This window comes from Brachycentrus maculatus, unplaced genomic scaffold, assembly GCF_059751285.1.
Source record: "Brachycentrus maculatus isolate JH-2025_06_01 unplaced genomic scaffold, ASM5975128v1 h1tg000101l, whole genome shotgun sequence".
NCBI lineage: Eukaryota > Metazoa > Arthropoda > Insecta > Trichoptera > Brachycentridae > Brachycentrus > Brachycentrus maculatus.
Window position 1 is genome coordinate 60,426 of NW_028280855.1, and position 21,743 is coordinate 82,168.

A 21,743-nucleotide genomic window follows, 5' to 3' on the forward strand; every position below is an offset into this window, starting at 1 on the left:
TGAGTCGTAACAATCGGCGGGTATGTATGAGGAGATGCATGAACGTGGAAGAGGCGGAGAATGTTTGCAAGGATAGAGTGGTGTGGCGTTCTATTCTCTCTGCCTAACCCTGTGATGGTTAGTTAGTTACATTTCATAAACATCATAAAATAAAACAACTTTATTTTAACCACTTTTTATTGGTACACTTTATCTAACCGGTTTCGACAAGAACCTTGTCATCATCAGGGCTTATGTACATACTAAATTCTAAAACATTGAAATACTCATGGTTAAGTTGTCATGCGGAGTTGACGTATTCGCTACGCAATGCACAATAAAAACAACATTTAGGAATTTTTTAAATCATATTTTCGTATGGTGTACGGAGTGCGTGGAAGTTTTTGGTAAGGGAAGGGTAATTAACCATGAGTATTTCAATGTTTTAGAATTAGTACATAAACCCTGATGATGACAAGGTTCTTGTCGAAACCGGTTGGATAAAGTGTACCGATAAAAAGTGGTTAAAACAAAGATGTTTTATTTTATTTTATAAATATTTGATTTTTTCAAAATGATAATTTATACCTGGCATGGGCGGGGGCGGTGGCATGGACCCTCCTCCCGGCACCGATAGATTCTGAAAAAATATATTTATAAAACAGTCATTAATGTTTGCAAAGAAGCATTCAAAGAAACAAGTGGATGTACCTCCTAGTTTGGTCGTTTTTTTATCATTCAAATCTCGCCATTTAGCTGTCCAAAATTAAAACACAGTAAGGGACATTTTTGTGTAGTACGTTTTTTTGCATTTATGGACTTAGTAGAATCTACTAGTACTAGTAATTGAAAGGTAATGAGTTTAAAAAAATTATTAACTGGATCCACGCGGCTCGCATAACCGTATGTGTTTTAACAAAACATGCCCCATACGCGGCTGACATAAGCGTTTGTGTTTTTACATTGCTCCAAGTTTCCAACCTCAGTTCAACTTACAGGGATTTTTTCATGGTGTTGAACTTTGGATAAAATAATACGTCAATCCTTGGCTTTATGACATCCGTTGAAATATCTATAATTTGTAACATCACAAGGATAAATAAAAGAACAGATCCCTGATTTTTCTTGCGGTCGGTAATTATTCCGCGCCATAATCACGCCCTATATCTGTCTCACTCTTGACGCTACGCATCGCCAGTGGGTAAGAGTGACACACGATGCGTGCTTTGATTTATTTATGTTACGATCTAATTTGTTTATATTACGATATATTTCAAGAATAATGTGACACACGTGTATTATAGAGTACCAAAAAGGCACAATGAATCCCATTGAACGTTTTTGTTTAGGAAAATAAATCGTTTCTTAACTAAATACACGATAAAAGTAATCATTTAAAAAACGGCAAAATACCGCCGCGTACGGGCGTCTTTTAGGAACAAAGTTAACGCGGTTAAAAGGTTAAGAAGAATATGATTATTAACCCTTCTCAGTTCCCAAAAATATATTAAAAAAATTCCAGTTACACATTCCGAGGTAGTAAGAAGAGGGTTAGTAATTGGTTTGGCCGGTACTTGCTTGCACACCATTTGAAATTGGAACAACTTCAAGTGTGAGTTTGCCAGACCCCAATTAAATACAAAATAACAAGATAGTAGCGTTTTTTCCATACTCCGCAATGGACAAGTCTTGTGCCACCGACAAAAGGACAACCAGTCAAGTAAAAATCACCCCGATCCCAGCGCTGGATCAACTACCAAACGAGCGAAAGGGGTGAGTTCTTTTATTTCATTTGTAGTGTTAGCGTTTGCCTGAATCGCTGTCCCTTTGTCTTGAAGGTTCCGATCATACATCATCCAACTAACTTGAGAGGATTTCACGACTCTAATAACGATCACTATATTTCATTGGTTTAGAATCGCCCTCTCATTAACAGGGAGAATACGAGATTCTCCCTGTATCTGGAAAGTACGTATCGGTACCACGTGGTGGCCAATTACCTGGTCCTCAAATAATTTAGTTCGCACTGTGGCGAAACCATCAGTCCCACTTTTGTTCACACGTGCCAAACAAAGGTCCTTCGAGCTATTAGTTTATTTTTTTATTTTAATTTTGTACCGTGGCGAAACCAATAATAAAAATATTGAATCGGAAAACGGCCCCAGCCGCAACAACCACTGAAAATCTGTTTTAGGATGTACTTCGTTTTGAATTGCTTAGTATTAGTGTTGTTTGGATGACATAGTATACTACTGAGAGATGCTCCTGTCTCTTCGTCAGGACAAACACCGCTACTACTGACAACTAAGTAACTAACTACTGGCAAGTTGGGGAGGGTTACCTTGGCGATGGCGGCTATGGACGGCGACGCGGCGCCCCCGCCCTCCTTGAGCCGGGACTCGAGGTGCGCCAGCTTGGCCTCCGCCTCCTGGCGGGCCGCCAGCGCCGCCTCCAGCTTGCGGTTCAGCTCCTCGGAGCGCCTCTCGTCCTCCAGCCGGGACTTTTCTGCAACACGGAGCAGCGTTAGTGCTCTTACCCAGTGATGGGCAAACTTATTGGCCAAAGAGCCAAATATGCACATTTTTCTTCCTCTTCAAACCCTTATCTGCACTCAATGGTGCACAGGGCACTGCATCCCATAAACGCAGTGTTATCTTGATCGTTAACACATGAAGGAAAGGTAATCAGCCCTCCGCTTCAGGTACCAACCAGTCCGGGGTAATATTGAATAAATATTAGAGTAAAAAAATCACTTATATTTATTTGTAGCTGAGCGTGCTGACCATTACACTACATCAGGAAGCCTAGATGCTTCCGTATCAAATCCGGGAATGCGGTTGGGACAGCTTGCAATGGGTCAGACGGATCTAGTGGATCGCTCTATGTATTACCTATCAAGCACTCCAACAGCGGCTGGACATCGATGCTGAACCTCGAAGTGGCCCGGAAGTCGGGATCGCAGCCGTTCTTATGCAGCACGATTTGGGTGACACACTCTTCTATCAACTTGTAGTAAGCGGGTCTGAAACGCAAACATATAATATATAGAACCCTTATCCGCACCCCAATGGTGCATAGGGCACTGCGTCATATAAACGCAGTGTTATCCTGATCGTTTACACATGAAGGAAAGATGATCAGCCCTCCGCTTCAGGTACCAGTCCAGGGTAATATTGAATAAAATATGACAGCGAAAAAATCACTTATATTTATTTTACTCCCCTTGGGAATCGAACCCGGGACCTCCAGAACGGTAGCCGAGCGTGCTGACCATTACACTACGGAGGCGGACGCAAACAACTTATTAATATCAATTTATACGCGTTGTTATTGCAATGTTAAAATTGCTGTAGACTTTTTTGCAAAAATAGTTCTTTTTATGAGGTGTGTACGAAATCAACAATATTTTTCTCAAATATTGGTCGATTTTGGTGTTTCTTTCTGGTATTGGCGGAGAACATGTCACACTGCTCAAATATAACAGCGTTTTGTAATAAATACGGTAGCCGGGTACATTATACATTATTTCAAAAGTCAAAACCGGACTAACTAGACGTCCACTGATTATATCCTGGAGGATTCCCATATCCAATAACAAACGACGATCTTCAAGACTGAGTAATTGGTTTTTTTTACAGGAAGATATATAGCAGTGGCGGTCGGTGACTTTTTGCAGAAGGGATGCTGGACATCAAATGTTTATACTCGTACTTACTACGTACTAGATACCAAACATGCACATCTAGACGCCATCTCCATAAATCCATAAATCAATAATTACATATGCAAAACGTAATCAATTCATATGTATTTATTTAAATTATAAAGTAAATCGCAGGTTGATAATATTCAATAACAATTTGACTTTAGTATTCAAGCTCAAAAGCAGCAAACTGTCAAAGCAACGCGTGCACTAAGAACAATCCAATAAAGTATGTGATTCTGTTCATTATACATATTGGTATTAAGGACGTTTTTTGTATTTTGGATGCTGTAATTAATATTGTATACAGAAAGAACGTAGGTTCTAGCACTGTGCATGCGGTTTTACATCGCTTCCAGACCACGTATTGCTTGCGTACGTGCGTTTTACGCATTTCACAGTATTTGAGAATGTATATGTATTTAGACTCGCCCGCGATCTTGTATCGTGTCGTTTGTTGCGCGTACGCTGAGACGGGACGATATATGCACGATGTTTTATAATATTTGTATAATCTGGAAAGCGGTTTTTTTGTAAAAAAAATCACATTTTGGTCGCTGTAAAAATATAAAAATATTTAAATTGCAGTATATTTACGGATAGAAGTACAAATCTTTTTACTCTAAAATGCAAGGGATGCGGAGCATCCACAGCCTGTGTGGACGGACCGCGCTTGATATATAGTTTAAGTCTGTTATCTTGCATTTCCAATCGAGATGACGTACGAATCTCCACAGAATTTTTATAATTATAATTTTTATAATTGATCATCTTCCACCTTCCTTGGTACAAACAGTTTTCTCTTACCTGATGTCATGGTCGTCTCTTATGAACAGCAGATGTTGCAGAATCGAGAGTAGGTAAGGTTCCGAGGCAGTGTCCAGGGTCACGTTCTTCACCAGCTCAAAGCACTCGTTTATGTCGTCAAACTCCAATCTGAAAGCGACGCAAAATTCCATTTTATTCCACATGTTCATGTAAGACGGAAGATATCGTGAGGTGGGGATACTGGAATGAACACGTAAACAGAAGGTCAGAAGACAGACTTCCACGTATCGCCCTTCAAGAAAACCCTGGAGGACGCAGAACCCCAGGCAGACCTCCAAAAGGTAGAGAGATAGCTGGCAGGCAATATCCCAAGAGCAACAGGTGGCAGCAAAGACTGATACCTAGGATCTATAGAAAGATGAAGAAGATACTCATCAACAACATTAACTTTTTGCGTAGTTGTAAATGCATTAATAGTGCTATGGTAGTGACGTGTAGTACAGTTCGCACAGTACAATAATTGTCCTGAAGAAGAGACGGGTGTGTCTTGAAACTGGTAGACAAAAATATTCGCTCCATAGGTGGAATATTTTTAGTCAGTGTTTGATAATGTCCTAAGAGGAAACGCGTCACGTATTAACATATACATAAATAAATGTAGAATTCAATGCAACAAACCTTGTTTTATTTTGGATATATTACCCAACAATTTGAATTCATTTTGCAATTTGAGTGAATCGAACCCGTGACGCCAGTTTCGCAGTCGAGCGTCTACCCAACTACACCTGTCCGCTGAGTATAGTCAGTGAATGGTCGTCAGCGGTCTTCCGGAATCCTCGGAGTTGGAAGAAGAGACATGAAGGGTCAACGCTCTCGGTTGGCATTCTAAGGACATGTCCCAACCATGTCCACCTTCTCCTCTTAACCTTTTAACCGCGTTAACTTTGTTCCTAAGAGACGCCCGTGCGCGGCGGTATTTCGCCATTTTTTTAATGATTACTTTTATCATGTATTTAGTTATAGCGATTTATTTTCCTAACAAAAACGTTCAACGGGATTCATTGTGCCTTTTTGGTACTCTATAATACACTTGTGTCACATTATTCTTGAAATATATCGTAATATTAAAAAATAAGATTGTAACAAATAAATCAAAGCACGCATCGTGTGTCACTCTTACCCACTGGCGATGCGTAGCGTCGAGAGTGAGACAGATATAGGGCGTGATTATGGCGCGGAATAATTACCGACCGCAAGAAAAATCGGGGATCTGTTCTTTTATTTATCCTTGTGATGTTACAAATTATTAGTCAGATATTTCAACAGATGTCATAAGGCCAAGGATTCACATATTATTTTATCCAAAGTTCCACACCATGAAAAAATCCCTCCAAGTTGAACTGAGGTTGGAAACTTGGAACAAAGTAAAAACACATACGCTTATGTCAGCCGCGTATGGGGCATGTTTTGTGAAAACACATACAGTTATGCGAGCCGCGTACATCCGGTTAAGGACTTCCAGCATGAGGGGCTGTTGGGTTCTTCTCCTTACATCGTCATTCCTGACCGAGTCATACCACTTTACACCCAGTATTTGCCTCAGGCACCTATTTTTGAGTGGTTTTACACTACCATTACAAAAAGAAAAAATTTAAATCATGTAATATTTCATTACTCACTTGACATTGTCAAATTTGGTCATGAATTCATCGTGATCTTCTTCCGCGTGCTGATCAAAGACGTTCATCTGTATCAGCATGGGTCCCTCCGCTGTTTTCCTCAGGTCCTCTGCAAGAGAAAGATCGGCTAATATAATATCATTCCGAAACACTTTGAGACGTTTCGCTTCATGCAAATGCGGTGGAAGCAATCCACGCGTAGTACGGCTCCGGAGTATTTCGAAAATCGATTCCTGATAAAAAAAAACGTATAACTGAGATGACCCAATCCATTACAATAATTTCAGTGTGTAGACTAAACAAAGTACTGTAGAACGGGGCTACTTGAACTTTGATGCGTTACTTGAGCCCAGTACAAAGAAAATATTTAAATCTGTATTTGGTCTACAATAATGAACGTATCGACATGATTCATTGTTTCCCTGACAGGTGACACTTATTGTCACCATACGTTCATTATTGCAGACCAAATACAGATTTAAATCTCTTTTTTGTACTGGGCTCAAGTAACACATCAAAGTTCAACAGACATCTCAAGACAGATGAAGAAGAATATGGAAGTCTGAGCATTGACAGGGCTTACGACCGTCAAGTCTGGTTTAAGTGATCACTTTACACACATGTAAAATTCACCAATTCTACCCACGATTGACAACCACACTACTCAATTTTTTTAAACTTCTAGATATATTGATCAAACTCGAAACACAGTGTGCCAGAGTTCACTGGGGACATCTATGTTGGGATCAGGTAAGCTTTTTTTAAGCAGAGTACACCTAGTATGTGATACATATTACGCAGGATACTACTGTACTCCGTCTCGCAATGAGTAAGAAATACCGACATCCGGAGCATATGTGTTAGACGGAGGATATTGTGAGGTGGGGACGACAACGAAGGCGATACTGGAATGATCATGTGAACAGAATGTCAGATGACAGACTTCCACGTATCGCCCTTCGAGGAATCCCTGAAGGACGCAGACCCCCAGGCAGACCTCCGAAAAGATGGAAAGACAGCTGGGAGTCAACATCCCAAGAGCTACAAGCGGAGGCACAAACAGATCCTTAGGATCTAGAAAAATAAGAAGAAGAAGATAGTACTGTACTTGTTACTCAACGCACCTCGGACCTCACACACTAATATAAGAGTTTCTGCTTAGTAAAAAGCATCTTTAAATCTCACCAATAGATGTCTCTAGTGAAGTTCTAGTGATTCAAGAACAAGGTTTCTAAATTGGTTCATGTATATAGAACTTCCAAGAGTTTGAGTAGTGTGGTTGTCAATAATGGGTAGAATTGGTGAATGTTACACGTGTGTAAAGTCCGCCTCCGTAGTGTAATGGTCAGCACGCTCGGCTACCGATCTGTAGATCCCGGGTTCGATTCCGAAGGAGGGTAAAACAAATATAAGTGATTTTTTCAGTGTTTTATATTTATTCAATATTACCCTGGACTGGATCACCTTTCCTTCATGCGTAAACGATCAAGATAACACTGCGTTTAATGACGCAGTGCTCTATGCACCATTGGGGTGCGGATAAGGGTTTTTTTTTGTTACTCAACACGGGAATTTCACAAAAGCCCCCGTGGTTGGTTATATCAAGCTTCAATTGTATTATATGTATTCACATATGGTAATACCTATAATGTCGTAGAAGCCGGATCTCATGACCTCGTTCCTCAGATGCATCCGGAAGTCCAGGTCATCCGGCTCCGTGATGATTGCATTGAGAAGTTGCATGGAGACAACCTGAAAAACAAAATTGCCCAAAATACAAACCGGGTTTGAAACGCTCCACGACCCGTAAAAATTTGAGTCAATGCACAGTTCAATTTATGTTTTATAAAGTTTATAAAATGTGACACTTTGTGGCACATTTTATAAACTTTATAAAATTAATAAACTTTGTTTTCACCGCTTTTTTTTTATTAATACAATTAACCTACCGGTTTCGACAATACCTTGTCATCATCAGGGTTTATTTTAAATCAAACACATCAACCGTTTGACCGCTATGCGGCGCTGTCGCGCTTCGATATTTCGTCTCTAAAACAGCTAAGCAGCGCGGTCGCGCTGTCATTTTAGTGCGAGTTTGTCGGTCCGCGTGGGAGGTCGTTTCTTGCCGCTTTGCCAAAAATTTGCTTTGGAAAAGCTGCCTGGATGCAATTTACGGCAGTATGCGGTCTGCAGTAATAGGAGGACTGGAATAAAACGTTTCAACCTTATCTGTTGTCGTTGCAAGAAGGGGCTACATGGATTTTGCGCAGGAAAACATAAATGTTAACTTTAAAAAAAAAATTATTTAACTTTCCATTTTTTTTTATTACATATTACTTATATCTCTTTTAATTGCCTTCAACAGTTGTTTGCATTAATTCTTTATCTACAAAATGTTAAAAGTTATATGTAAATCGATGTAATATTGGAGAAGTTATAAAGTTTTTAGTAGATATATATTTTTTATTTTTTAAATACCCAAATTTTCTATAGCAGTTTTAGAATGTATTAGAATTTTGATAGATAGCTGTCAAACGGTTAAAATACTCTCACCAAAAATTTCTACACACTCCATAAAAATCCTAAATCAGGATTAAATTTAGGATTTTTATGGAGTGTGTGGAAGTTTTTGGTGAGAGTATTTTAATGTTTTTAATTTAAAATAAACCCTGATGATGACAAGGTATTGTCGAGACCGGTAGTTTAATTGTATTAATTAAAAAAAGTGGTGAAAACAAAGTTAATTCATTTTACAATTTATGTTTTTTTAAGAAAATTCAAACAATTTGCTTGTATTGTTGGGTAATACATATATCCAAAATTAAACAAGGTTTATTTGGTTGAATTTTACATTTATTTATATATATGTTAATACGTGACGCGTTTTGTCTTCTCAGGACATTATCAAACACTCCGGAACATTATCAAACAGTTGAGTGTTTGATAATGTCCTAAGAAGAGGAAACGCATCACGTATTAACATATACATAAATAAATGTAGAATTCAACCAAATAAACCTTGTTTAATTTTGGATATATTACCCAATAATTCAATATGGAATTCTACCAACTGTCTGCAGTTACAATAAATAAATAAAAATTCTTATATTGATGACGTCTCATCACATTCACAAATCCCTCTGTTGAGAGTCGGCTAGGTTAAGTAAGATTCAAAGAACAGTTTTGAAGGGTGACATACCTTCAGGCCGTCCGAAGACCTCTTCATGGCCAACGCCCTGACGATGGGGTGGAACCTCTCCTGGTTCTTGAACTCCCCGGTGGTGGTGATGGCCTCCAGCACTCGCTCGTGGCCGTTCGGGATGAGGCAAGTCGCGGCGAGAACCTGCAGATCGAGACCACAGTGTCACAAACGCTCTGTCGCATTATTTACAATAGCCACACTGAGAATGGTTACGTGTTATGTTATTTTTTTGACATCTCAACAAAGATGAAGTAGAATATAGCAGTCTGGGCGTTTACGGGGCTTACGACCGTCATAGGCTGGTTCAATTGATCACTTTACACACGTGTAACATTCACCGTTTCTACCTATGATTGACACACACTCCACACTACTCAAAGTTCTATAATATATGATCAAGTTTCAAAACATATATGATCTTAGTTCTTTCATCGATTGTTGCGCGGTACAGTCGATAATCCTGAAATTATCCGGAGCATTGGTCTGTATGTTCCCGATAGTTACCTAAGACAGCGTTGCCATAGATTGTTTCCCATTCCTATACACAGGACCAACCTGCCGATGGTTATGCCTGTAGGAAGAGCTACCGCTACGTTGAACAATATCTAATTGGATATTGGTCTGTTCCATGTGTCTGAAGGAGTTTTCCAAAACAGGATTCTTCTACACTTTTGGCAATAGTATTCTTGCTTATTTTCTATTTTTGTCAATGTATAAGATTTAAATTTAAGTTTGTAATGTGTATGTTAATTACAAATATAATTTACAACATTTTGAGTGTGTCCAAATACTTGTTCACAAAATCTGGATTATCTCCAATTATAGGAGTTATTTTCAAATTATTTTTTGACATCTCATCAAAGATGAAGAAGAATATGGAAGCCTGGGCATTTACGGGGCTGACGACCGTCATAGGCTGGTTTAAGTGATCACTTTACACTCGTGTAACATTCACCAATTCTACCCACACTACTCAAATTCTTGGTTCAACACAACCACAACCACACTACTCAAGTTCTATATACATGAACCAATTTAGAAACCTTGTTCTTGAATCCCTTGAACTTCACTAGAGACATCTATTGGTGAGATGTAAAGAAGCTCTTTACTAAGCAGAAACTCTTATATTAGTATGTGAGGTCCAAATCCTGGATTTCAATCACACAATGATGAGTTTCTCATGTGTGTTGATTGAAATCAACACACATGAGAAACGCCAGAAAATACCATTTTCATTTTTATTACTTAAGCTTATAATTGGTTCATATATATAGAACTTCCAAGAATTTGAGTAGTGTGGTTGTCAATAATGGGTAGAATTGGTGAATGTTACACGTGTGTAAAGTGATCACTTAAACCAGCCTATGACGGTCGTCAGCCCCGTAAATGCCCAGGCTTCCATATTCTTCTTCATCTTTGATGAGATGTCAAAAAATAATACAAATATAATAATAAAAAAATGAATTAATTTCTTTGATTTTATTTTTTGAATATTAAAATCATACTCTGATTTTTATGGTCTCTACCAAGTTCAATATTTTATTTTTTAAAAACAAAACACAAAAAAAATTGTACAAAATTCGTGTCACTAGTTTTGCCTCGTTAGTGCATTATAAAACTACTGTCTTTTTACGTTTTTTTTAAATATACAATTTAGTAAATCAGTGTTTGATTTTAATGTTCAAAATAAATAGGCGCCGTGGTGTAGATGGGTAGAGGCTCGACTGCAAAACTGGCGTCGCGGGTTTGGTTCCCGCGAAAGATTTATTTTCAATTGGTCTGGGTGTTTGTAATGTATTTGTCACATTTACCTTCCCTGTCCTTACTATCCTACCTGCAGATGAGCCTCTAAAAGTATGCCTTTGCGGGTTATTCCTTTTAAAAAAATTATGGAGTTCTACAAACTACGATTTTGACCAAATCCATGATTTAACATGGGATATGAGTTTTACCTTGGCGGCCTCCAGCATGCACTGCGGCTTCTCATAGTCCAGACTGCGCGCTATTACGATGAGGGCATCCTTGCGCGCAAACACTGCCCTAATCCCGACCGTGTTGTTCATGATCGCGCTAAGGCACCTGATGCACTCGTACTGGGGCCGGTCGTACTTGGTCTTTTCTTGCATCGCCTTTTCCTCGCTAGAAAAATGTAATAAAATAAAAATAATAAACCATATCCGCTCCCTAGGTGGAGCATATGGAGTCCACAAACTGTCTCCAGGCTTTTCTGTCGGCTGCCAGCTCCCTTGCATCCTCCCAAGTCAGATCCGCGTCCCGAAGTTCTGACGAGCGTTAACAAGAAATACTTCTTCTTCTAGCGCTTATCTGCACCCAATACTGGATAGAGCACTGTTTGTATACTTCATGGGTGGCCAACATTTTCAGCAGCCGGGCCAAATTTTAAAAATGAGATTTCCTATCGTGCCATTAAACATAATTAATTTTTTTATAGAAAGCAAACAAGACATATAATTTAAGTTTTTTAATGTGTGATATGCTCCGCGGGCCACAAGTAGACACCTGGCGGGCCGCAGGTTGGTCACCCTTGGCACCCAATACTGCATAGGGAACTGTTTATATATTTTTTCTTCTTTTTCCTCTTTATTTAGGACTATGTCCTGTCATTCTCCAGTCCGCTCCTGGGAGGTGATTCTATACAATGTAATAAAACATGTTAACAAGTAATTCTTCTTTATCTGCACCCAATACTGCATAGGGCACTGTTTGTATTCTTTTTCATCTTCTTCCTTTTTATTTAGGACTATGTCCTGTCATTCTCCAGTCCGCTCCTGGGAGGTATTTCTATACAATGTAATAAAACACGTTAACAAGTAATTCTTGTCTTTCTAGCCCTTATCCGCACCCAATGGTGCATAGGACACTGCATCGTTAGAAGCAGTGTTATCTTAAGTGTTAAATACACGAAGGAAAAAAAAATAATAAGCAAACACCAGTACTTACTTGTAAAACCTAAATCCTAAGCTTGAGGCAGCATGGAATTATAAAAAATACACATTTATTCAAAGTATGGCTTTGCATACAGAATTGTATACAAGTCATTGGCATTTTGGAATGTTAAAATTATAATGAATTGTATGAATACATCGCCGGCCCCTACGTAAAGTACTCTATCTGCAAATCTGTTACTTTACAGGAGAGAGCTTAGAAGATTTTTTCAACATATTTTTTTTATTACTGAAGGGTTTTATCTAAAATTCTAAACTATATTATACATTCAAAAACACAATCAAAATAATGTATTAAATCGTTTTAAAACCTTATGCACTGTCAAAAGTACGTAGTTAGCGTTTAAGGAGTTCAAGTCATTTAGAAAATTCTATGTAGATAGCTTCTTAAACACTTGAAAACTGGGCGTAATTTATTTTCATATAATTTTTTGACATCTCTTTGAAGAATATGGAAGTCTGGGCATTTACAGGGCTGACGACCGTCATAGGCTGGTTTAAGTGATCACTTTACGCACGTGTAACATTCACCAATTCTACCCATTGTTGACAACCACACTACTCAAATTCTTGGAAGTTCTATATAAATGAACCAATTTAGAAACCTTGTTCTTGAATCACTAGAACATCACTAGAGACATCTATTGGTGAGATGTAAAGAAGCTTTTATTGGTGGGATGTAAAGAATTGGTGAATGTTACACGTGTGTAAAGTGATCACTTAAACCAGCCAATGACGGTCGTCAGCCCCGTAAATGCCCAGACTTCCATATTCTTCTTCATCTTTGATGAGATGTCAAAAAATAATATGAAAATAACTCCTGTAATTGGAGATAATCCAGATTTTGAACAAGTATTTGGACACACTCAAAATTTTTATTTTATATATTTTTTTTGTTTGTTCATATTTGTAGATAACGGTCAGTTGATAACATACACCAAATATTTCAAAATTGACGAAAATGTAGTTAGAGTACTTTACGTAGGGCACGTCGGTATAATCTGTAAATTTAAAGTCAGTTTTAGTCCCTACGACGGCTCGTGTTCATAGTCTCTTGTCTCAAAGCAAGTATAAATATGACGCGCACGTGAATACTACACACAAAGAGAACTACATCAGGTCTCTTCTTAGAGCACTGCTTCATATAAACGCAGTGTTACTCTCCTCAACATGTGACCGATCCATGTGTGATTAAAGAGTGAATGTGTGAACACACTGTTTGCAGGAAATGCTTAAAAGCGTCTTTTCCATACTGTTGGTAGAGAGCGGGAGACGCTTGCAAACATTATATTTGCTTACTTTAGGTAGAGCGCGAGAGACACCTGCAAACATTGTACAGATGGGAATTGGGTGTTGCGGCTACTTGTGATTAGTATACTGAGGGTCGGGCGGCAGACTGCCAGAGTATAATTAGGGTCCTTTTCCATGCTGTTGGTAGAGAGCGGGAGACGCTTGCGAGGGTACTATTTGCTTACTTTAGGTAGAGCGCGAGAGACGCCTGCAAACATTGTACAGATGGGAATTGGGTGTTGCGGCTACATTAGTATACTGAGGGTCGGGCGGCAGACTGCCAGAGTATAATTAGGGTCCTTTTCCATACTGTCGGTAGAGAGCGGGAGACGCTTGCGAGGGTACTATTTGCTTACTTTAGGTAGAGCGCGAGAGACGCCTGCAAACATTGTACAGATGGGAATTGGGTGTTGCGGCTACTTGTGATTAGTATACTGAGGGTCGGGCGGCAGACTACCAGAGTATAATTAGAGTCATATGAGGTCAGGTTGGGTGAGGTTAGGTAAGTCCAGGTTGGACCTGATGATGGAATGATTTTGAGCAACCCGTAGCAACGAATAAGTGTTTGTAAAAACGGTATTACTCATATCGAACGGATGAAAAGGAGAGTGTTATATTACCGTACCACAAAGTTATCAATGGTTTTAATAAAAAAAATATAGATCAGGTCAGGTTAGGTTAGGTTAAGTTGGGTCCACTCACTTCCGGTAACAGGAGCTCAGGGTGGCGAGGAGCTGCGCCAGGCCGTTGGCCTCCACGAACTCCTCGAGCCAGGACAGCGGGTTGTTGGTCAGCGCCACGCGCAGACTCTCCAGGCACATGTGCAGCTTGCTGACGCTGAGCTCCGGCTGGCCCAGGAAGGCCATGTAGTCCGACGGCTTGTCGAACTTGGACTTGCCCTCCTGCGGACAGAATCACACAACTTTTAGGTTAGGTTTTCTACATTTCACAGCAAGAATCTGCCTGGTTGATTGATATATTACAAAATGCCACACGAGCTTAAGTACTCTCTTATGGTAGAGAAAGTCCAAAAGAAGTTTCTGAGGTCTCTACATGAGAGAGTACGGCTATTATCCTCGGCTCTACCCGACCCAGTTTCTCCAGGGTATGCTTGGCTACAATAGTTTAGAGACTAGAAGGAATGTGTATTTGATTACGCATTTTTATCGATTGTTGCGCGGTATGATCGATAATCCTGAAATTATCCGGAGCATTGGTCTGTATATTCCCGATAGTTACCTAAGACAGCGTCGGCATAGATTGTTTCACATTCCTATACACAGGACCAACCTGCCGATGGTTATGCCTGTAGGAAGAGCTACCGCTTTGTTGAACAATATCACATTGGATATTGATCTGTTCCATGTGTCCGAAGGAGTCTTCCGAAGCGGGATTCTTCTACACATTTAACAAGAGTCTTCTTACTTTCTTTTTAATTTGTTTTTTTGATGTATACGCCTTAAATGTTAGTTTGTAATGTATATATTAATTATTAAATAAATTGAATTGAATTGAATATATTTTGTGTAGTTTTAAGTGTGTAAATAGTGCTATGGTAGTGACGGGTAGTATTGTTTGCATGCTGTAGTAGTGATTGTCCTGACGAAGAGACAGGTACGTCTCCAAACCGGTAGACATAAAAGTCTCGGTGAGTGGTTATATACTAATAATTTAAACATTTTTGAAAAAAAAAAAAAGTAAAAAATGACTAACCACAAAGTAAATGCTTTGAATGTTAATAACAAGACTGTTAGAAATTAAAGGTTCCAAGCAATATTTTTAAGTAAATTTAAATGCAGAAAAACGGGAAAATGAGGAAGATTTGTAAGAAGGGATGATTACTTTAGTGACCTGTTGACTCCCTCCCTTGTAGGCGACCAGCATCTTCTCCTTTTGATCTCTGGAACAGCTTTTGAGTGGAATTTTTTTCTCTTCCGAAAGATTCATATCGGCCTGAAAATATAATAATAATAATAATAGTAACTCTTTATTCCAGCTTAACTAAGTGTTGGGTGCAATACTTAGTCAGCCATATATCGTAGCCGTACAGGAGAAAGTGACCAACTAACAAAACGTAAAATGTTCAGGAGGGCCATTTAAATCACTTTTGCTTGGCAAGAAAATAAACATCAATGCAGTTAGTCATTTTTAACAAGTTAATATATTATACTTCCACGTTTAAAATCCTTTAGAATTTTTTCCAGGGCAATATTAAGCTAGTAAGATATCAAATAGTCAATGATCAAATTTTTGTAAAAAATGCACTTGGTCACTTTCTCCTGTATGACTACGATATAGCTGTTTTTTTTTTACAATGAAATTAAAAATAATATACAAATAAGAAGGTGAAAGAAAAAATAAAATTATAATAATAATAAATTTGAAGAGATGTAGATGAACATTAGCTCGTTGGCAAACGAATAATAATAAAATCAACATGTAATTTTTATAAGATTTATTTATTTATTTAGACAGTTCCTTGTCCACCTCCGTAGTGTAATGGTCAGCACGCTCGGCTACCGTTCTGGAGGTCCCGGGTTCGATTCCCAGGGGGGTCAAATAAATTTAAGTGATTTTTTCAATCAAATATTTATTCATTATTACCCCGGACTGGTACCTGAAGCAGAGGGCTGCTCACCATTCCTTCATGTGTTTACGATCAAGATGACACTGCGTTTATATGATGCAGTGCCCTATGCACCGTTGGGGTGCGGATAAGGGTGTCGGGTTGTGGTCCCGTGGTTAGTGTCGCAGACACTTAAGTCAGAGTTTCTCGGTTCGAACCCACTCTACCACAGTTTGATACCTATTTCTAATAATGAGCCGCTTAGGCTCACAGAAATAGTATGAAATTGAAATATTTTGTGTAAATGATAAAAACACAAATATTTGTTTTTTTAATAAAAAAAACTCTTATCCGCACCCCAATGGTGCATAGGGCACTGTGTCATATAAACGCAGTATTATTTTGATCATTAACACATGAAGGAGAGATGATGGATGAGGAAAGATGACCCTAATCTTCAGATACCGGTCCAGGGTGATATTGAATAAATATAAAAGTGAAAACCACCCATATGTATATTGACCCTGGCATTTCTTATTATTACTTACTTATAACCCTTATCCTCACCCAATGGTGCATAGGGCACTGCATCAATTTGACGCAATGTTTTCTTGATCATTACTTACATAAAGGCAAGGTGATCACTCTTGCGCTTCTTATTAATACTATCTCTTATTGTTTGGCTGTGGTCCATAGGATTTAAGTAAATATGTGAGGGGTCCGAGGCAGGGCAGGAAGAGGAATTTCCCCCACAAGCGGTGTAGCGGAATGCAGGGCCGAACTCACCAGCATCTCGTCGAACTTGTCGTTGAGCCTCCGGTCGTCCAGCCTCTTGAGCTGCGCGTACACGTCCGGCGGGGCAGGGGTCTCCCCTGGCGGGGCCGCCGCGCCCTCGTTGGGGGGCGCGAAGGGCGAGGGCGGCGGCGGCGGCGCGGGCGGGCTGTCGCGCTCGTCGCCGGCGCCCCCCTTCTTGGGGCGCCCAAACAGCGTGTCCAGCTAGAGAGAGAGAGGAAACCAATTACCGAAAAAATCTAAAAAATTGTACCCAGCCGTATCACTCACTCCTTTCAACAACGTCATATCGCTCACTCCTTTCAAGAATGTCATAAATCAAAAAACTTGATTTTTCAGGAGACCGTTTTTTAAGTTTAAGAATGTAATGTATTAAAAATAAATATCAAGCCACTTATTGAACTTTTTACTGTGCAACAGATCTTTTTAGGTAAAACCTGAATGTTTTTTCCCCATTTGATGAATATTAAGTATATTAAAATAAATTATTAAACAATACCTTTTCTTCAAAATGCAAAAACAACACTTTCTGCCCTGTAGCGGGTAAATATTATGTGAAAAATATGCCGCTTTTGCTGGGATGTAGTTCATTTTCTGGGCATTCCGAAAACATGCATAACTGAAAATTCACAATTTTTGATATATGACGGTGTTGAAAGGAGTGAGCGATATATACAATCAAAGGGATAATCCAAACTTGATATATAAACTTATAAAGTTACTTCCGGTACGTGTAATATTGTGGATGAGAGAGTGTAGCGTTTTATCATATCTGCCTACCCCTGCGGAAAACGGCGTGATGGTAGTATTAGTATTAGTAGTAGTAGTTATAAAATCTAAAATAACAGTCACATTTTCTTCTAACCCTTATCCGCACCACAATGGTGCATAGGGCACTGCATCGTATAGAAGCAGTGTTATTTCAATTGTTAAATACACGAAGGAAAGTTGATCAGCCTTCCGCTTTTGGTACTAGTCCAGGGTCATATTGAATAAATATTAGACTGAAAGATCACTAATATTTATTTAGACCCTCTTGGGAATGAACCCGGGACCTCCAGCATGGTAGCCTAGAGCGCTAACCACTACACTATGGAGGCGGACATTAAGATTACAAAGTCACATTTTAAATGAATAAGTAAATACTTGAAACGGGGACTTTTCCCTGATGAAATTTTCCACCGCCCTCAATCCGTCCATTGTATGGCGGAAACTCAAATGCAGAAGAAAAGCACGCACAGCCGAGTTTATTTATCTTTCAAAAAACAACTCTGTTACGATATTATCGCATCACACCTGCAAACAATATGCAAGAGTGACTTGCGAAAGAAGCACTAACCGAAATTCGTACGCACGTGACAAATTTATAAAAAGACTGTTAAAAATAGATTGGTAATGACACTTTAAAAAAGGGTGATCCAATTTAATTGTTTGATTTTCGCGGCGAATTCAGACAGAACGTAGACCCAGCCTTCTTTTTCTTTTTCTTGCCACCCTCGTCCGCACCCAGTGGTGCATAGGGCACTGCATTTTTTTTGACGCAGCGTAGCCTCGATCATTATTTTATTTCACAACATTTTGAGTGTGTCCAAATACATATTCGTACACATGTCGCTCACTCCTTTCAAGAAAATCATTAATCAAAAAACTTGATTTTTCAGGAGGACGTTTTTAAAGTTTAAAAATATAACACAATGTATTAAAAATAAATATCAAGCCACTTATTGAATTTTTCACTTTGTAACACATCTTTTTAGGTTAAACGTAAAGGTTTTTTCTCCATTTGAAAAATATTTAGTAAATTTAAAAAAATAATTAAACAATACCTTTTCTTCAAAATGCAAAAACAACACTTTCTGCCCTGTAGCGGGTAAATATTAAGTTAAAAATATGCCACTTTTACTGGGATATAGTACATTTTCTGGGCATTCCGAAAACATGTACAACTGAAAATTGTCAATTTTTGATTTATGACGCTCTGGAAAGGGGTGAGCAATGTGACAAATTCATAAAAAAGACTTATAAATAGATCGGTAATGACACGTTAAAAAGGGGTGATTCAATTTAATTGTTTGATTTTCGCGGGGAGTTCCGACAGAACATAAACCCAGCCTTCTTTTTCCTTTATTTCCAACACTCATCTGCACCCAATGGTGCATAGGGCACTGAATTTTACGGACGCAACGTATATACTACTAAGCACCCTTGAGGCAGTATTTGACAAAAATGAATGTTTGTGATTTTACACTCTTGTATTTATTTCATATTGCCCTGGACTGGTCCCTGAAGCGCAGGAGTGATCACCTTGCTTTCATTTAAGTATCGATCAAAATAACACGGCAGCAATATGATGCAGTGCCCTATGGACCATTGGGTGGGAAATAAGGGTTAGAAGAAGAATAATGTATCGGAGATGCATGAATGTAGATGAGTTACAGTGATTAAGGAAACACTTGTTTTTATACCACTTGAGTTTTATTAAAGACTACTAGTTTCGGAAGCTAAACATCCATCGTCAGGTCTGAATAATAACTAGTTATTAAATAATAAATACTTGATCATTGTAACATGTCTTACCACAAAGTTAATGCTGAAACAATAAATGAAATGAGGCGTACATTGTTAAGACAAATTGGCTGGCTTTCTATTCTCTCTGTCTACCCGTGCGGGTAGCGCAATATGGTTAGTTAGTTAATTTTTATATACACACATTCATTAAAATTTTATAGGCAGTTCTTACATAAAAAAAAATTAAAAATATCTATTATTTTTTGACATCTCATCAAGGATGAAGAAGAATATGGAAGTCTGGGCATTTACGGGGATGACGACCGTCATAGGCTGGTTTAAGTGATCACTTTACACACGTGTAACATTCACCAGTTCTACCCATTATTGACAACCACACTACTCAAATTCTTGGAAGTTCTATATATATATGAACCAATTTAGAAACCTTGTTCTTGAATCACTAGAACTTCACTAGAGACATCTATTGGTGAGATGTAAAGAAGCTTTTTTATCAAGCAGAAACTCTTATATTAGTATGTGAGGTCCGAATCCTGGATTATAATCACACACATGAGAAAGGCCAGAAAATACTATTTTCATTTTTATTATTAAGCTTATAATTTGACCAGATAATTTATTTACAACATTTTGAGTGTGTCCAAATACTTGTTCACAAAATCTGGATTATCTCCAATTACAGGAGTTATTTTCATATTATTTTTTGACATCTCATCAAAGATGAAGAAGAATATGGAAGTCTGGGCATTTACGGGGCTGACGACCGTCAGCCTATGACGGTCGTCAGCCCCGTAAATGCCCAGACTTCCATATTCTTCTTTATCTTTGATGAGATGTCAAAAAATAATATGAAAATAACTCCTGTAATTGGAGATAATCCAGATTTTGTGAACAAGTATTTGGACACACTCAAAATGTTGTAAAAATATCTAAACTCACTGCATTGTAAACTGCGTACATATCCTCGGAGCACTGTTCACACTATCGTTGACACATAAAAAGACATCCCGGTAATGTAGACACACATCGCAGGATAGAGCGTAGGCATACCTCACTGGCTAATAAGATAATTGCATTTTTTTTTTATCATTATTTGCTCACTCGGGACAATACAGTTTTTAAAACGACCGAACAAATTGTATTGCACTATTTTTAAAACACGGACAAGATTTTTAAATATTTATTCAGCACATGTGTCGCCTGCTTTCGAACCCCGCCAGATCCAATTTTATAAGATTGTAAAATAAATACTACATCATAATGCCAATTGTGGATTTTATTGTTTAAAATATTTCATAATAATAAAACCATTATCCGCACCCCAATGGTGCATAGGGCACTGCTTTATATTAACGCAGTTATATCTTGATCGTTTACAAATGAAGGAAAGGGGATCAGCCCCCCGCTTCAGGACCAGTCCAGGGTAATATTGAATAAATATTACAGTGAAAAAAATCACTCATATTTATTTGACCCCCCCATGGGAATCGAACCCGGGACCTCCAGAACGGTAGCCGAGCGTGCTGACCATTACACTACGGAGACAAACCTTAAAATATTTATATGCTTGAAAACGCTGCTAAAAATACTTAAAAACAGCGTTGTACTTCAAATTCCGCTATATTCATGAAACTTGCCTTCTGACCCATATGGGCCAATCAGAGAGCGGGGATAGGTCAAAAATTATGATGACGTCATAATCGGTTTCTGTCTCGTGTTTTTTTTAAATACTGAAAAAAATTCGAAAAAATTAAAATTCTCTATTTCATAGTATTGTATCAAAGATAGGCAAATTTTTGAAACATAAATGTTACCCGGAGAATTTTGCATTTTTTGTAAAATTGACTTACATGGATCTGGCGGATTTTGAAAGTAGGCGACACACATAAGGTATGTTCTAACTTAAATACAGTGGAAACTCTCATTTATTTATTGGAAAACCAACAGAATATTTATTAAAAAATAACAAAATATAATACAATTAAATTAAATAAAATTCCAATTACAGGTTTTCACTTAAAAGTAATCCAAAAAAAAAAAACTGTCATGTACTCGTACATAAGTATAACTATGTGTGTGTGTGTGTGTGTGATACCAAAATTTTGGTATTCCTTTAGGAAGGGAAATTAACTATAACCTAACTACGAGTATTTCAATGTTTTAGAATTAGTACATGAACCCTGAGGGTGACAAGGTTCTTGTCGAAACAGGTTAGCGAAACCGGTTTGAACAATATCACGCCGGATATTGATCTGTTCCATGTGTCCGA

General features: G+C 38.4%; 1 protein-coding gene across 4 annotated transcripts in view; it reads right to left on the bottom strand.

Moving 5' to 3' along the window:
* The window catches only part of dia (diaphanous related formin 1), a 54,167-nt gene that overhangs the window by 19,634 nt on the left and 12,790 nt on the right, over positions 1 to 21,743 (bottom strand). The window contains exons 1-12 of one of the 4 annotated variants that reach the window (XM_088258665.1): positions 20,414 to 20,614; positions 16,940 to 17,149; positions 15,430 to 15,540; positions 14,290 to 14,489; positions 11,284 to 11,470; positions 9,329 to 9,472; positions 7,773 to 7,881; positions 6,130 to 6,238; positions 4,490 to 4,618; positions 2,871 to 3,001; positions 2,321 to 2,484; positions 568 to 619 (exon numbers count right to left, since the gene is read on the bottom strand). In XM_088258665.1, coding sequence (XP_088114791.1) covers positions 568 to 619; positions 2,321 to 2,484; positions 2,871 to 3,001; positions 4,490 to 4,618; positions 6,130 to 6,238; positions 7,773 to 7,881; positions 9,329 to 9,472; positions 11,284 to 11,470; positions 14,290 to 14,489; positions 15,430 to 15,540; positions 16,940 to 17,149; positions 20,414 to 20,434 — 1,567 coding nt within the window. In that variant the 5' untranslated portion in view covers positions 20,435 to 20,614. Of the gene's footprint in view, positions 1 to 567; positions 620 to 2,320; positions 2,485 to 2,870; positions 3,002 to 4,489; positions 4,619 to 6,129; positions 6,239 to 7,772; positions 7,882 to 9,328; positions 9,473 to 11,283; positions 11,471 to 14,289; positions 14,490 to 15,429; positions 15,541 to 16,939; positions 17,150 to 18,091; positions 18,214 to 20,413; positions 20,615 to 21,743 lie in introns of those variants that run through there. The other 3 variants (XM_088258663.1, XM_088258662.1, XM_088258664.1) reach the window with 3 other exon arrangements.